The sequence below is a fragment of the Cucurbita pepo genome, chromosome LG19 (genome assembly GCF_002806865.2).
Source record: "Cucurbita pepo subsp. pepo cultivar mu-cu-16 chromosome LG19, ASM280686v2, whole genome shotgun sequence".
Classification (NCBI taxonomy): domain Eukaryota; kingdom Viridiplantae; phylum Streptophyta; class Magnoliopsida; order Cucurbitales; family Cucurbitaceae; genus Cucurbita; species Cucurbita pepo.
Genome location: NC_036656.1, coordinates 4,971,303 through 4,986,658, shown reverse-complemented (window position 1 = coordinate 4,986,658; position 15,356 = coordinate 4,971,303). Strand labels below are relative to the sequence as shown.

Sequence of the window (15,356 nt, the reverse complement as noted above, 5' to 3'; positions counted from 1 at the left end):
AAAAAATGATTTCTTGAAGTGCTTTAACTAGTTTCCATTGATGCTAAAGAAAAAAAAAAAAAATTAATCTTTTTGTTTCTCCATTGCTTTTATTTTTATGGGATGATGCTATATTCCATTAACAATTGGGGGAAGATGCCACCCACGTGCTTGGCAGGTGCTCCTCCACCACAAGGATGGTTGATAACATGGTGAGAATCCACGTGAGAAGCAGCTTCTCTTATCACCACATCGATGGAGCAGAGAGCTTCACAGTCCCATTCCCCTTTATTTCTCTTCTTTTTTAAAATCCCCAAATCTCTAAATATTATCTTAATTCACAAATTGTAATTCATTTTCACAATGCTTCAAATAGCTATTTTGTTGACGAGAGATATGAACCTTAGGCTCTTACAATACGCAAAATGTTACTCCTTGACTCAGAAGTTTTGATCTTCATTCTTATTATCTTGTATTGAAAAAAGGTCATGTTTTTATCAAAAACCCATGAAAGATACAAAAATGTTAGTGAAGAAGATGGATTGATTGATTGATTGAAATGGTTAAAAGGGATTGATGTTGGATTAAGTTTAGTTCATGTTAATTGAGAAGATATAGAGCATGAATCAAATGGAATATGGAACCTCTACGAGAGAATTGCAGAAGAAGAAGAAGAGGAAGAAGAAGAAGAGGAAGAAGAAGAAGAATGCATTGATCAGAGGGTATTCGTCGATCCCACCGACAAAGTTACAAAAACTTCCCCTTCAAAAAGATCAGTTTTCAAAAGCAACATCCTCTTCATCCAACACTACTACTTACTTGTACACATTAATTAACAAACAAAACACGAACAACTTACAATATACCTTATTCTTCTGTGTCTACAAAATCAGAAATTTCAGATTCCCCATTTTGTATCCGTTTCTCTGCAAAACTTGTCGGAACTCAATGCACCCTTTTTCTTTCTTCAGTCTCCAACTTTCTGAATCCTTCCCTTCCAACTATGCCCCTCCGATTTCGCATCTTCTTCCCCTTCCATACTCTCCCCTTCCGTTATGGACAGTGCTTTTCCAGACCCTCCGCCCTGGAGTGGTCCATCTGGAGATCCCGCATGTGTCGCACTTGTCTTTGAGTGGTGATCCCCCTGGTGTGCTTCCGCCATCCACCCCCCGCCTCCTGAACCTTCCGTCGGGCCCAACTTTCGAACGTGAAGCCTGTATTTCTGTTCAAAACGTTTCTCAGGATTAGAATTTCAGGATTTAAAACGAACCCAGAAATTTGTTTTACTTTTTTTTTTTTGTGTTAATCGTACTTGTAAATGGCTTTTCACTTCGTCGTTGGTGAGCCCATCCACTTGCATCAGTTCCCTTATCTGTTTCGGTGTTGCCACTGCAAGATTGAAATTTAGATCACTAACTGATTCTTAGATTTAAAAGATTGTGATGGTTAAAAGTTAGTTTCGAACCTTGAGATCCGCCGAGTCGATGTAGTGCGTCGACGAAACGCCGGTGGAGCTCCGGCGACCAGCATCGTCTCTGTTTCCTTATGGTCTGTTGGTGTTGGGACAATTTTGCGTGCCCCGTGATTTGCGCCGCCGGCGAAGACAACCCAGGAACAGAAGCGCTGCTTCCACGGGCGGTGCCGTTCTTGAGGGTCAAATTACCCGAAAAGGGATCGGAGATTGGGGTCATTAGAGTAAGTTTAGGGACTTCTGAGAACGCCACATCTTCTTTTGTTGCGCCTTTTACAAAATTGTTTTGATCTTTGAACAACTCGAATGCTCTTCGTCTTTTTGCACAATCCCAGTGCTCGATTGGGGTCTGCGGCACAGACCGATCGTCTTCATCCCCATTCTGTAAGTAAAAGTAATTTAAATCTAATCCCGAAAAAAACCCCACAACTCAAAAGGAGGAATAATTAATTAAATAAATAAATCTCTGTAAAAGTTAAATACCAAGTTCATATTCGATTTTGGATTTGGAATATCGTCATCAAAATTGAAATTCGTGTTCCACAACTGAGTTGAACTCAACCACCTCTTCTTCTCCCTCTCCTCGCTCTCCCCATCGGCTTCCTCGGAACTTCCCTTCAATGGGATGAACTTTTCAATCACCGGCTGATCCTTCAACGACTGAAACTGCAACACCTCCTCTTTCAATCTCAAAATTGCTGCAAACCCAGGAATCGAAACGTCAATAAACCCGAAACCCATGTTCTAAAATCCCGAAAACGACAACAAATCAGAGATTCCAAAGAGACCCACCATCTTGCAAGAGAAGAACACAGAGAGGAAGCTCCCGTTTGAAAGCATCAATCTTCCTCATTTCATCCTCCAACCTTTTGACATAATCATCGAGCTTGGACTGTTTAGTAAAGGAATCGGAGATGGATGAAAGTTCGAGGAGAATTTCAGGTATGGTTTTGGGTACAAAGTCCAAGGACAAATCTAAGCTGAGTTCCATAGTCAATCAGTTGGGTATGAGGAGCGTTGAATTCTCTGTATGTTTATCTCTATCATTTGCAAGAGAGAAAACAGAGAATGGACGGAGAAACAAAGAGGGGCACTGTATTTATAAACAGCGCAGATTCAGGAGGCTAAGATTCGATTGAATTCTCTTTTTTTTTTTTTTTTTTTTTTTTTTTTTTTTTTTTTTTTTTNTTGTTTTTAGACGAGATCGGGTCGTCGCATCCAGAGCAATAAATCGGCGACTCGGGGAAATTTAATCGTATCGGGCTGGTCGATTTGCCGAGTCTGGTGGTGTTGGAATCTTTGGATTCCGTAGATCTAGTCATGCGGCGAATTGTTTACTGTTTTCTTTTCTTTTTTTAAATAAAAAAAAATTACTGTGTCATCTTTTTCAGATTTCAGAAAATAAATTTCTACCAGATTCTTCATTGCCGAAAGCAACACCAACGGTGTGATTGACGTACACGTAATTTTATGTATCATTTTAGGGCAATTTTGACATTTGACGCCTTTTCATTTTACCTTTCTCCTCACTTTTCATTTTCTAACAAAAGTAATTTATTCAACTTTTTAAGTTGCATCTGTTACCCTATTTAATAATAAAAAATTGATACAACAACTTTTTTTTTTTTTCTTTCAAACATCTTAAAATTCATCAATTTATTATATTAAATTACTTAAATTTTACTTTGATGGAAGAAAAAAGCTTTCATCTATTTTTTACAAAATACCTCAAACCATATTAATGAAACAAACATATATGGTCAGTGTCTATTAATAAAGCAAATGGGGTGTTATATTCTGCAAACATATATTAATAAAGCAAACTCCACTCCATCGATCATAATAATAATAATAAAGTGTATATTAAAAACTATAATATATATAAATATATATATCAGGAATTTGAAAAGGATAAAATTAATATTAGGATAGGCGTTATATTCTGCAACGTTAAAAAAAAAAAAAAAAAAATAATAATAATAAAATTGGAATTGCCTGAAAATGAATGGTGGAAAATGGGGTGTGTTGATTCCAGTGAGCCGAGAAAAGTATGGTTCAATATTTTGTGCCACATGAGAGAGAGAGACGGGCATGTGGATTAAGATTTGGACACGTAGACAAGAGATATATTTAAACGGTGAGATTGCCAAAGTGGTGGTGCTTCAGTTGTAAGGATCCAGTACGATCGGACTTTTTCTCGTTCGTGTAAGATTCCTTCATTCTGATTTCGACACGTGTCCTGATGATAAAATTTAATCTGATTGTTCTATTTTATGATTTTATAATTTTATAATTTTAATTGAATAATTGAAGATGAGGTATCCTGGGCATTGATTGGTTGTGGTTCCTGCCGCACAGCAGATGGTAAAAGATGCCTTTTTATTTTTTTTATACTAAATAATCGTAGCCATTCATTCATTTTTTTCTTCTTTTCTTTCTCTTTTGTAAACTTTAATTTTTATTCGTTTATTATTCTCACACATTTTATTTAAATTCCGTATTTATTTCCCATCGTAGAGGGGAGGCAATACTATGGTCAGTACATACTAATTATAAATATGTAGGGTCCAAGCTTAAGAATTGATTAAATACGGCCTATGTAATTTAATTAAAGCTTACAGTACTAAATTCCAGTCTTATGAGTATATATATATACACATCAGAACACCATTGTCTCATTAAATTATTATTATTATTTTTGGATAATAATCGAATAAATGAAGACAAATAATAATAAATAAATAAATAAATAAATAAATAAGTAGAAAACTGTAGAGCTCGAGAATCTCAGAGAGGGCTCCGTAATCGGTTGGTGTCTCCTTAGCGGATCTCATATGAAAAATGAGTGTATTAATTGTCCACCGTTCCTTTATTTTTCAACTAAAACCCTTTCCCTAATATATTTTAAATATTCATAATTACATATAAATATGGAGTATATTCTTCCATTTTCAAAAACCCTTCTTACTCTAATTCTCAAACTTTAATTTGGATTCTTTTCAGCAGTTTTTTATTTTATTTTATTTTATTTTATTGTTAACAAAAAATGATTCTCATTAATTTTTTTTTTAATAATAATAACATTTTCTCATCATTCCATTTTAACATAGTGTCTTATTTTAATTTATTATTTAGTTATTTTTTTTAGATTTAAAAATTTTCAACTTGATTTCATAAAATTTGAATTAGTTTAGTCAAAGTATACAAATTAAAAAATATATATATATATATAACTCAACTCATTAAAAAAAAAAAAAAAAAACATTCCCTATCATATGTTATCTCCCAATTTATCATTCCCTATCATAGGTTGATCTAAAAGTGTTTAATTTATAAAATAATAATAATAGCAATAGGGATCAAACACAAGCTTAGTACCCATTGGAAAGATTAAAAATGTACTTTATCTTAGTTTTTAAAATTATTTTTGGGGAAGTTTTCGATGTCAAATAATTTTGAGAGATATTCTTATACTGATACTAGATTTTGGGTTAAGTTACCAAATTTCATGTGCTTCGGAAAAAATAAAAATTTCGACTATGTGATTTTAAATGTTAGAATTTTGTTGTTATGAAACTTGTAAATAATTTATATGGTTTGATAAAACTTATGTGCATAATTTTTACTATAAAGAGTATATATATGATGAAATTTTTTTGGTTATATATATTTCTGTAGTTTTCAAAAAGATTTGTCTCAGTATTCAAAACTTTTTTTTTAAATAGATAATCAAACAAATGTTTTATTTATAAGCTTAATTAAAAAAAAAAAAATATATATATATATATAATAATAATAATAAAAACTAATGGAGCCTTAACTAATAGTTCCATTTTTATCTTGTAATTAAGTTTCTAACATTTGTTTGAAAAAAATTCCAGTGAAACTTAAAAAAATAATGATAATAATTTTTTTTTTCAAATTTTAAACTAAATTTAAAACGAATTGTAATATGCACGAATTCAATTTGTTGTTTAAAATTTTCCTTCAGTTTCGAAAATAATCTTATCAACCTAATATGTATATTCTCCCTAAAAAAAAAAATATTTAAATAATTTAAATAATTTTAAAAGTGTCCAATAAAGAAAAAATTGGAATTAGTAGGTGTACAATTAACTTATTTCTTTTATTTATTCTGACAATTAAGTTGCTCTCACAAAAAGCGTAATTACGTTATTAGAAATGTGTTTAATAGCAAATTTAGAAATTGAATTTCAATTTAAATAATTATTCAAAATTTGTTTTATAATATATTTGAAACCATAAAACTAAGTGTAGTTGTATATCTTTTTTTCTTCATAAATTTTATATAAAATATTATTTAACAATGTCATATAATTAAAATAAATTAAGTTTATAATATTTCTTTACACAATTCTGTATTTAAAATTTTAAAATCTAAAGTTCGGATGGAATCAAAGCATAAAAATATTTGTAGAATCTAGAAACAATTTAACCCATATTCAGTGAATTTAGTAAATAATAATAAATAAAAAAAAAGATCCCAAAATAAGAATAATACAAATGCATCTAAATTGAAGTAAACTAAAATTAATAGCAGCTACAAATGATTACATTACCTAATATATTGATTAGTTTATTTTGAACACTTTTGTATGTTATCAATACATGATTTGACCATATTTCTATAATGCGTACTTTAGTTTGTAAAATCCCCATTTAGGAATTAGTTCACTAACTCTTTTTTAACTTAGCATTGCCTACTTTTAGCTCATGATTGAACCTAAATCAACATTATTCATACACTAATTAAAATGAAAAGTGTATTTAATGAATGAAATTATTTTTATGAAGATTGAATTAAAGTTTTGGGAAATAGAATGGTAATGGAGAATCTAATCTAAAACAGTTTTTTTTTAAGAAAATATTATGAGAAGGAAAAATGATTCTGAAGCAATGGCTGTTGTGGTGTTACATTTTGAAGGCCATTATGCTCTGTTTCCCCAAATTTGGGTTTTCTCTCATTCAACTACTCTCTGCCATTGCTGCTTTTCTTTCTTTGTTTTTTCTTTTTCCCAAATCAATGCCTCATATTGCACCATCCTTTGGGTTTGGGTTTGGATTTGGAGTTTGATGCACTTCAAATCTTTCAACATTTTTTTTTTCTTTTTATATACCCAAAAAAGCTTGATTTGTCTCTGCTAATGTCTTATCCCTCGTACAACTAACTAGTTTTCGTTTTCTTTTTGAGTACATGCTAATTATCATCCAATTAAGCTTATTTAATAGAAGAATATTAACTATTACTTCTGCCCTTGGGGTTTGAATTAATGGTATATAATAAAAAAAAAAAAAAAAAAAAAAAAAAAAAAAAAAAAAAAAAAAAAAAAAAAAAAAAANCAAAACTTACTCCAATTCCCATGTGCTTCAATCACTTCTATTTCTCTTACCATTTTCTAGTGCTCTCTGTCTCTCTCCTTTTTTCTTTTTTTTCTTTTTTTTTTCTCTCTCTTACAACCAAAATTAAATAATTAATTAAATAATTAAATCAAAATACAACATTTTATTCCCCCCTTTTGTTTTGTGATAAATCTACGTGTTTCCCACTGCATTTCTACGGCAAAGAAATAAAAGGGATCTTTTTTATTCATTTTTCTCCTCTTCTTTTTCTCCCAACCATTTATTTTCCTTTCTTGACTATCTTCAATTAACTATATTTAATTATCCCTTTTCTTTATATACATTTTATATTATTCTTCTCTTTCCTCATTTCTATGCAACCAAAGCAACACCCATTATCCATGTTTAATTATTTATTTTCACTCTCTTTTTTTTTTTTTCTTAATAATAATAATAATAATAATAAACGATCTTCGCTACAAAAAGATGGACACCTACCAATGGGCTATATTTAAATCCGGCCCATTACTAAAAGGAAACCCACCATTTGGCCCAAAATGCAAATAACAGTGGGTTATGTAGGCCCAGCCCAACAAACGATTACAATCGTTGGTTTATTAAATTATTTAACACTTTTTTTAAATGTAGTAAATGAAAGAATGGAATGGGTCATAAACATAGCCAATCCAGGTTGGCTTCTTCCTCTTGCACTTTCACCTGTTTCCCAAGGCGGGGTGCAACCATTTTCAACCACTCTGCAATATCTCCATCACATAGAAGGGTCAAATTTTTCAGATTTCTGATCGACGATGGCAGCTTGCGCAAGCTCGTGCAGTGCCTCATGTCGAGCTTTTCTAATCGATGCAATTCACCGATCTTCTCAGGAAGCTTGACAAGATCAAGACAGTGTGATATATCAAGATGGACTAATTCCCGAAGCTTCGTCGTCGACTCCGGCAACTCTGATAGATATATGCAACATCTAATCCTCAGCTTTTTTAGATTAATCAGCTTTCCAAGATCTTGTGGCAACGAAGTTAGTCCATGGCAATTTGTAATGCTCAGCTTTTGCAACTTCACAATGTCACACACCCCATTGGGGATTGCACTCAAATCGTTGCATAAGTCTATGGAAATCTCCACCAAGTTGGGTAACAATTCCGAGATTTGGCTTGAAATGTTGATGAATGTTTTACCAAATTTGCACATCACGAAGGATATTTTCTGCAGATTTCTCAGTGGTCTCAGGTTCTGATTATTACGAAAGCGAGGTACTGAAATTCGCTCGAACCTGATTCGTTCAAGATTTTGCAGACGGTTGAATGGTTGATTATCTTCACTTGTCACCTCAGTTAGAAAACACCCAAAATTTGTGATGATTAGAGCTTTCAAATTATTCATTCTCTTGATGAACCCGGGCAAGTTGTATGTTCTTGACTGAAGATTAAGAATCAGAACCTCCACTTTAGGTGCTTCCATGTCAGGCCAACTTGATGAGAATCTCTCATCTGCAACATCTCAAAATCCCCTTTGATTTTAAAGTTTAGAAGTGAAAAAACAAGAAACTGGAATAATATCACAGAAAGTGAGAGAGAGACCTGTGGTTATGGATATCAGACGGGCATTGGAGGGATGCTTCTCTTGTTCTACCCACCATTTAGGGAAATCATTTCCATTCATCTCCAAGAACAATCTTTTTCTTTGCTCTATGGGCTCTATATTCATCAAGTAGATAGCCAAATCTCTAAGACTATCATGCTGACTAAAAAACTGCTCTTCGTAGAACTCATCATCATATTTTCTGAGGAATAACCCCACAAGACAAATCAGTTGCTATCATTTTGATATCTATACAGGTAATAATAATATCAGCAGTTGGGGAAACTTTGCATATTTGGGTACTCAGTAACTCAAATTTTTAGCAAATATGTGCACAGAATTTACCTTGTAGTGGCAGAATTAAGTAGACTCCGAGAGGATAGTTCATGGAGGGTGACCATTGCTTCATTTTCATCTTCTCCATACAAAACTGTGAAAATGTCAATGAAGGTAGAAGCAGGAATTCTCTGGTCTTCAGGAAAAGAACCTAAATCCATGAAACTCTCCTTAGTCACCATCTTATCATCCAACACATCCAGACTGCTCTGCAGGCATTCAAGAAGCTCTTTCTCAGAATCAAATATGGAGCCACTTCTACACAAATTCCTCCCTGTAACTCTCCAAACCGATGTCGGTCTGCGGGAAAGTGATCTTCCGATTACCTTCAGTGCAAGAGGGAGTCTCTTGCATCCCCCAATTACCTGAAATTCAATTACACAGACTTAGACATCTCACCTGGAAAAATAAGAAAGTATATAGCAAAGTATAGAATGGAGCTGTATTGCCTTTTCTAAAGTTTCTTCATCAGGGAGCTTAGAACTTCCATTGTCCAATGATGCTGAGCGACGAAAAAGTTTGATTGCGTTCTCATGGTTCAAAGGTTCCAAATAATAAGACTCACTAAATCTTGGGAAAGAAAACCTTGAAGTGACCAAGATCTTGCAGCAAGGCATTTGAGAAAGCTTATCAAGAAGGCATTCTGATTCTAACCCATTCCACACATCGTCCAGCACAATCAATATAGGTTTTTGGCTTGTTTGCTTCAGCCACAATTCTAAATAGCAGAATGCATGCTCATCACTTTGCCAATCAGGCAATTGAATGCCTCTGAGGCTTTCAATTATGTTTTTCATTATGAGCTTCAAGTCTGGTTTTCTTGAAACTGCAACAAAGATGATCTTCCCCTGGAATATATCTGTCAAGATGCCAAAATAGAAAGCTCCAGTGAGATATGCATCAAGTTTCATTATCTCGCCATGAAATTAGCTGCACCCACATAGTTCATTTGAAGTTCATTCACCAAAAGAATGATTTAGGCGTACCTTTGACTTCTTTGTCATGGCAAAACCTCAAGGCCAGTGTGGTTTTTCCACAGCCCCCAGGAGCTGTCACAACCAACATTCGAACCTCGTTTTTGAGAATTTTGACCTTCAACTCTTTAACTGGTTTCTCCAACCCAACAGTTTCTTCTTGCAGTTGAGGAACCAGACATGGAGATACTATGAAATCCACTGGCTTGCTCGACCCACCTCTGCTATCGATTCTGCAGAGAATCTCCATAAGTTGGTTCATCAACTTCAAGTTCCTCTTCTGGTCTCTAGACATCTGGAGCATCAAAACGTCCATGAAGCTTCGGAGTTCAGTATCCAAGTCGCGAAGCTTTTTGGTGTAAAATGGTTTCTTCAGATAATCAAGATTCCCCAATTTCACATCGCCGCACTGGAGAAGTAGCCGCCTCCCTTCATCCATTAGATCCCTCAATTTCTCTGTTTCTTCTTTTGGGTAATCGAGAAACTCATTAATCTCATCAATTTGGTTCACCAAAGGGATTATAGCTTTTAGCTTGAAACTGATATTCTTAAGAACAGGACTGAAATTGATGGCCCTTTCGCCCAAATCCAAGATTACTTTGAACAGCTCCCCAACTACGGCGCCCAAAACAGCTCCACCCACCAATTCCAGCGCCATTTTTTCCGTCAAAAATAGACCAACTGATGGCAAATAGCAATACCTTTACCAATCAGCCAAACCCCTTTTCCTCGCTTTGTAGTCTTTGGAATCTCCGGGGTTTCATCGAAGAAATGTGGACAATCATGATTGAAAAGTTGAGAAAGTGGATCTTGGAATTGTTTTGGAAGGAAACACAATAATTGGTCTGAAAATAAGAATTTAGCGTGCATGTACAACAACATACTTGGAGCTTGAAAATTGATTGGAGTTCTCAAACATCTAAAGATTGAGCAATCGATGATGATGGTGAACCTTCCTTCGCTAATGGAATGAGACTTGTAAATGCTGACCATCACTCATGAGACTTGTTTAGCTAATGAGACTTTTGTAACCGCTCATGTACTAGTGAAATTTCTATAATAGCCCATGCCTCGATCATGTTTGGCTAATAATATGTCTCCAACAACTCATGTACTCAATCCTGTTTAGTTAACGAGACATATGTAACAGTTCATGCACTCAGTCTTGTTTAGCTAATAAGATTTTATGTAACAGTTTAAGCTTTTGTCCAGTTTAGTTAATGAGATGATCGTGTAACCGTTCAAATCCATCACTAGCAAATATGATAAATTATTAATTTAAATAATTTCGGTAATCCTTTTTAAATGATCATAAATGGTATGGTTTTATATGGGATTCCCTCTTGGCAATTAAGAAAACGTGGGAGTTTTGGAATGAAGGGGGTGGGTGGTGGGGAGAGAGATGGGTGTGGGCAATGAACGGCGGTGCGTGGTTAAGCAGCAAACCGTGTGGGGCATCACTACCTACCAAAATTAATATCCATGACCCTTCCCCGACATCTCACATGCGCCTCTCATCCATAAATTTATGTCCCACCCTTCCTATACTCGACCAAAACTTAAATACTTGTATATTTCATGTCTTCTTTTAACATTCATTTAGCTTTGTTTCCAAATTCAATTTTTATTTATTTATTTGTATTTAATTATGTGTGCGCAACCTCTTCATCTTCTTTTTAAAAAGATACAAATTTAAGTTTTAAAAATCAAATTCTTATATGTTATCATCCAATATTCCCATATCTATTTAATGATATGAATAGTTGTCCGTCCATGTTATACTTCATCAATAATCTAACTCATATAAAATTCATTTATTTTAAATAATTAAGGAATAAGTGCATTTGCCATTTGATATTAAAAATATAAATGAGGGTTTGGTTCACCAGCTTGGGTCCGGTGGAGTGAACTAAAATAATCCACCATACTTCATAATATAATAACCAAATAACTGTATTCTACCAACTTCAATTATGCTCGTTATTTAAGACTAGACATTGACTTCCTCTCAATTTTTATATTCTATTTATCATTTTTACAAACACAATCAACTTTTTTAAAAAACATGGCTTAAATTTCCAGACATGTTCATCATTATCCATTGAAGTCCATTTTGGTGGGAAGAGAATCATAATCCTGATGGAGAAAGACAACGAAAAAGAAGGGAAGATTAAAGTCATAGCTAACAGCGTAATCAGGGGAGGTTTTGGTCATAAAAGAAGCATGAGAAATAATTATTATAACTTTTGACTCTCATTCACTCTTATCGAGCTCGCTTCCAATTGAAGCGATTTGGCTTCCAATTATGAGAAAACGCGTTAACAGCACCGAATACTCCATAAAGTTACAACCTTTACCACATACATACTGCCCACTGTCTCTCTTCCTACTGTAAAGTTCAAATTTTGAAGGCTTTCACTCAAATTGGATTAGCAATTTAATATTCTTTCAATTTCCTTCCCGCCTTGTCTCTATTTAAGCCTTTCACCCACTCCAGTTGTATTCAATCATCTTCTAGCTGTTACCCACTGACCCCAAAAGGGTTTCAAATTTAACCCTTTTTTCGACTTCGATTTCGTCTGCTTTCCCTCACTCCCTGATAATCTGAGTCAGTTTTCTTTTCTTTGAACTCTGTCTTCTTACTTTGTTTGTGGGGGTTTCTGATGCAATGCCGTTTTGCAGATTCAATGGAGAAACAGGGCTTGCTTCCACTGATTTGTGGAGCTTTGGCTTTGCTGAGCATTTCATTGGTGAATGCTGAAAACCCATATAGGTTTTACACTTGGACAGTTACATATGGGACTATTTCTCCTCTGGGTGTTCCTCAACAGGTTGGTTTCCTGTTGTTCATGTTTCAGATCTAGTTTTTACAGTTTATTAATGGTGGGTTGTGTTTGATTTTTAAGGTTATCCTGATAAACGGTCAGTTTCCCGGCCCCAAATTAGAAGTAGTGACCAATGACAATATCATTCTCAACCTTATCAACAAGCTGGATGAGCCTTTCTTGCTTACATGGTGAGTTCCATCAAATCATTCCTTTTCCGCCATTATAATTTCAGTTCATAGCTTCATTCAGACCACGTTACCAAGCCATCTGTTGTTATGTTTTCAAACAATTTCTTAAGAAAATTGGTTGCTTTGGGCTTTAGTTCTGTTCTGTAATTCTTGTTCTATCTTAAGGAATGGGATCAAACAGAGGAAGAACTCATGGCAAGATGGAGTTCTTGGGACCAACTGTGCCATTCCTCCAAACTCTAATTACACTTACTCCTTCCAAACCAAAGATCAGATTGGATCCTTTGCATACTTCCCTTCTACTCAGTTTCACAAAGCTGCTGGTGGCTTTGGAGCTCTGAATGTCTACCAGAGGCCGCGAATTCCAATTCCTTATCCTGTTCAAGATGGAGATTTTACTCTACTTGTTGGTGATTGGTACAAGACTAGTCACAAGGTATTTTAATATCGAACATGGTCAACTATTAATGACAAGAGTTCTTTGTTAATGTCGGTTTCTTTACTTTTCAGTCCCTGCAAGAATCTCTAGATGCAGGAAGATCTCTTCCCTTACCTGATGGTGTTCTTATAAATGGACAAACTCACAGTACTTTCACTGGCAATCAAGGTTCTTTTCAAAACATATCTATTATGCTTTCCCTTTTTTCATTAAAGTTTGCTAAGTAACCTAACAATGACTCTTGCAAACATTTCAGGTAAAACTTACATGTTCAGGATCTCGAATGTGGGTTTGTCAACATCTCTTAACTTCAGGATTCAGGGACATAAAATGAAGTTAGTGGAAGTTGAAGGATCTCATACTCTCCAGAACTTATACGACTCACTCGATGTTCATGTCGGTCAGTCGTTATCGGTTCTAGTCACCTTAGATCAGGCTCCAAAGGACTATTATATAGTTGCATCAACACGTTTCTCTAGAACTGTTCTCACAGCAACGGCAGTGTTGCATTATTCAAATTCCAACTCACCTGTTTCTGGACCTTTGCCTGCTGGTCCTACCATTGAAGTAGATTGGTCTGTGAAGCAAGCCAGAACTTTCAGGTATGTCGAAACGATGCAACGCAATGACACGAGGTTTCTTTTTATTGTTACCAACAAGGAGACTGATTTTTTTACCATTCATCTCTGGAAGGTGGAACTTAACAGCAAATGCAGCCAGGCCTAATCCTCAGGGCTCATTCCATTATGGGAAGATTATCCCAACAAAGACAATTGTTTTGGCAACATCCGCTCCTTTAATCAATGGAAAACAGCGATATGCCATCAACAGGGTGTCATATGTTAATTCAGACACCCCTCTAAAGCTTGCTGATTACTTCAACATCCCTGGTGTTTTCTCTGTAGATTCCCTCCAGAGCCTTCCCTCTGATGGCCCTGCCTTCATTGCTACTTCTGTATTGCCAACCGCTCTCCACGATTTCGTCGAAATTGTATTCCAGAACAACGAGCATACTATGCAATCCTTCCACCTTGATGGTTATGATTTCTGGGTGGTTGGGTAAGTCAAATGTGCTGTGTTCTGCTTCTACAATGTTTCATTTGCAAATATCTTGATATTTTCCCTTTGTTGGCAATATGATAGATATGGGTATGGACAATGGAGTCAAGCCAGCAGAAACTCCTACAATTTAGTAGATGCTCTTACCAGACACACAGCACAGGTAAACGACTCGGCATCAATGCCATTATGCAGTGACTCTGCTTTGACATTTTGAGCTCTGTAGTTCATTTGAATGACATTTTGGGCATCAATGCCATTATGCAGTGACTCTGCTTTGACATTTTGAGCTCTGTAGTTCATTTGAATGACATTTTGCCCTGAGCTTGTTGTGTTGGTTGTTGGTGTTGCAGGTGTATCCAAATTCATGGACAGCCATATTGGTATCATTAGACAATCAAGGGATGTGGAACTTAAGGTCTGCAATCTGGGAAAGACAGTATCTTGGGCAACAGTTCTACCTCAGAGTGTGGACTCAAACTCAGAGTCTTGCCAATGAATACAACATCCCTTCCAATGCTATGTTATGCGGTAAGGCCATGGGACGACATCTTTGAATCTCACATTGCCGATCTGCCTGCCCTTAGTCATGAGAGTTTGACTACATTACATGGAGAGAAAAAATGAGAATCATTTACCTCAATTCTTTCAATCGCTTGGAAACTTTTACATGTATTGTTCTTTGAAGTGGCTCAATCAAGTCATGCTTCTAAGTTGTTCATTTCACTATTTATTTTGAGAAAGTAAATGGACTTACAAAAATATTACTACAACATCTTCCCACCGCTAAACATTAATTATAAGAAAAAAAATGTAAATCAAAGCATTGGGAATCTGATGAAAGAGATATCCAATAGTTTTGGATTCTAAAGTTGGTTCATTTGGGTCATTTGCTAACCTTTCTAATATGATTTTTACCTGGAAAAGAAGACACATGAAGTACAAAACTAAAAGAAATCAAAGTGTTGATTAGAATAAGAATTGAGTTAGCATATAAAGCAGAAAGCTGTAGATTTGAAAGCAAACGTGAGAGAACAGTGAGAATCAGTGAAGATGTTGAAAGAAAGCAGACATAGCCACAGGCACAGGCACAGCCACTCAGCCTCAGCCTCAGCCTCAGCC

General features: G+C 35.0%; 3 protein-coding genes across 4 annotated transcripts; 1 reads left to right on the top strand and 2 right to left on the bottom strand.

Moving 5' to 3' along the window:
* Positions 1-667: 667 nt before the first annotated feature.
* On the bottom strand, positions 668-2,612 carry LOC111782206 (transcription factor HHO5-like). Its single transcript, XM_023663029.1, has 5 exons — positions 2,243-2,612; positions 1,934-2,148; positions 1,445-1,832; positions 1,292-1,368; positions 668-1,201 (listed from the first exon to the last, which is right to left on the bottom strand). Exons 1-5 carry the CDS (start codon positions 2,439-2,441, stop codon positions 947-949), a joined length of 1,134 nt encoding a protein of 377 aa, XP_023518797.1. The 5' UTR covers positions 2,442-2,612; the 3' UTR covers positions 668-946.
* Positions 2,613-7,303: 4,691 nt separating this feature from the next.
* LOC111781885 (probable disease resistance protein At5g66900) lies at positions 7,304-10,641 on the bottom strand. Of its 2 annotated transcripts, XM_023662612.1 has the most exons (6): positions 9,733-10,641; positions 9,196-9,605; positions 8,756-9,111; positions 8,410-8,612; positions 8,103-8,319; positions 7,891-8,035 (listed from the first exon to the last, which is right to left on the bottom strand). In XM_023662612.1, exons 1-6 carry the CDS (start codon positions 10,376-10,378, stop codon positions 8,020-8,022), a joined length of 1,848 nt encoding a protein of 615 aa, XP_023518380.1. In that variant the 5' UTR covers positions 10,379-10,641; the 3' UTR covers positions 7,891-8,019. The 2 variants fall into 2 exon arrangements, with proteins under 2 accessions (XP_023518379.1, XP_023518380.1); XM_023662611.1 differs by having other exon boundaries at positions 7,304-8,319; positions 9,733-10,633.
* Positions 10,642-12,143: 1,502 nt separating this feature from the next.
* On the top strand, positions 12,144-15,007 carry LOC111781843 (L-ascorbate oxidase homolog). The gene is made up of 9 exons (XM_023662555.1): positions 12,144-12,328; positions 12,403-12,551; positions 12,627-12,736; positions 12,902-13,172; positions 13,247-13,343; positions 13,432-13,777; positions 13,869-14,234; positions 14,319-14,397; positions 14,588-15,007. Exons 2-9 carry the CDS (start codon positions 12,408-12,410, stop codon positions 14,789-14,791), a joined length of 1,617 nt encoding a protein of 538 aa, XP_023518323.1. The 5' UTR covers positions 12,144-12,328; positions 12,403-12,407; the 3' UTR covers positions 14,792-15,007.
* The last annotated feature ends 349 nt before the right edge of the window (positions 15,008-15,356 follow it).

What these genes read in the sequence shown, in the direction of transcription:
- LOC111781843 (XM_023662555.1), top strand. Translation starts at nt 12,408, where the DNA reads ATGGAGAAACAGGGCTTGCTTCCACTGATTTGTGGAGCTTTGGCTTTG. An exon ending in GAGCCTTTCTTGCTTACATG is followed by an intron (nt 12,737 to 12,901) that starts GTGAGTTCCATC and finishes TTCTATCTTAAG; the next exon opens with GAATGGGATCAAACAGAGGA. An exon ending in TTACCAGACACACAGCACAG is followed by an intron (nt 14,398 to 14,587) that starts GTAAACGACTCG and finishes TTGGTGTTGCAG; the next exon opens with GTGTATCCAAATTCATGGAC.
- LOC111782206 (XM_023663029.1), bottom strand. Translation starts at nt 2,441, where the DNA reads ATGGAACTCAGCTTAGATTTGTCCTTGGACTTTGTACCCAAAACCATA. An exon ending in TGTTCTTCTCTTGCAAGATG is followed by an intron (nt 2,149 to 2,242) that starts GTGGGTCTCTTT and finishes CTGGGTTTGCAG; the next exon opens with CAATTTTGAGATTGAAAGAG. An exon ending in AAGTGAAAAGCCATTTACAA is followed by an intron (nt 1,202 to 1,291) that starts GTACGATTAACA and finishes CGTTTTGAACAG; the next exon opens with AAATACAGGCTTCACGTTCG.
- LOC111781885 (XM_023662611.1), bottom strand. Translation starts at nt 10,378, where the DNA reads ATGGCGCTGGAATTGGTGGGTGGAGCTGTTTTGGGCGCCGTAGTTGGG. An exon ending in CTTAATTCTGCCACTACAAG is followed by an intron (nt 8,613 to 8,755) that starts GTAAATTCTGTG and finishes GTTATTCCTCAG; the next exon opens with AAAATATGATGATGAGTTCT. An exon ending in TCTGATATCCATAACCACAG is followed by an intron (nt 8,320 to 8,409) that starts GTCTCTCTCTCA and finishes GAGATGTTGCAG; the next exon opens with ATGAGAGATTCTCATCAAGT.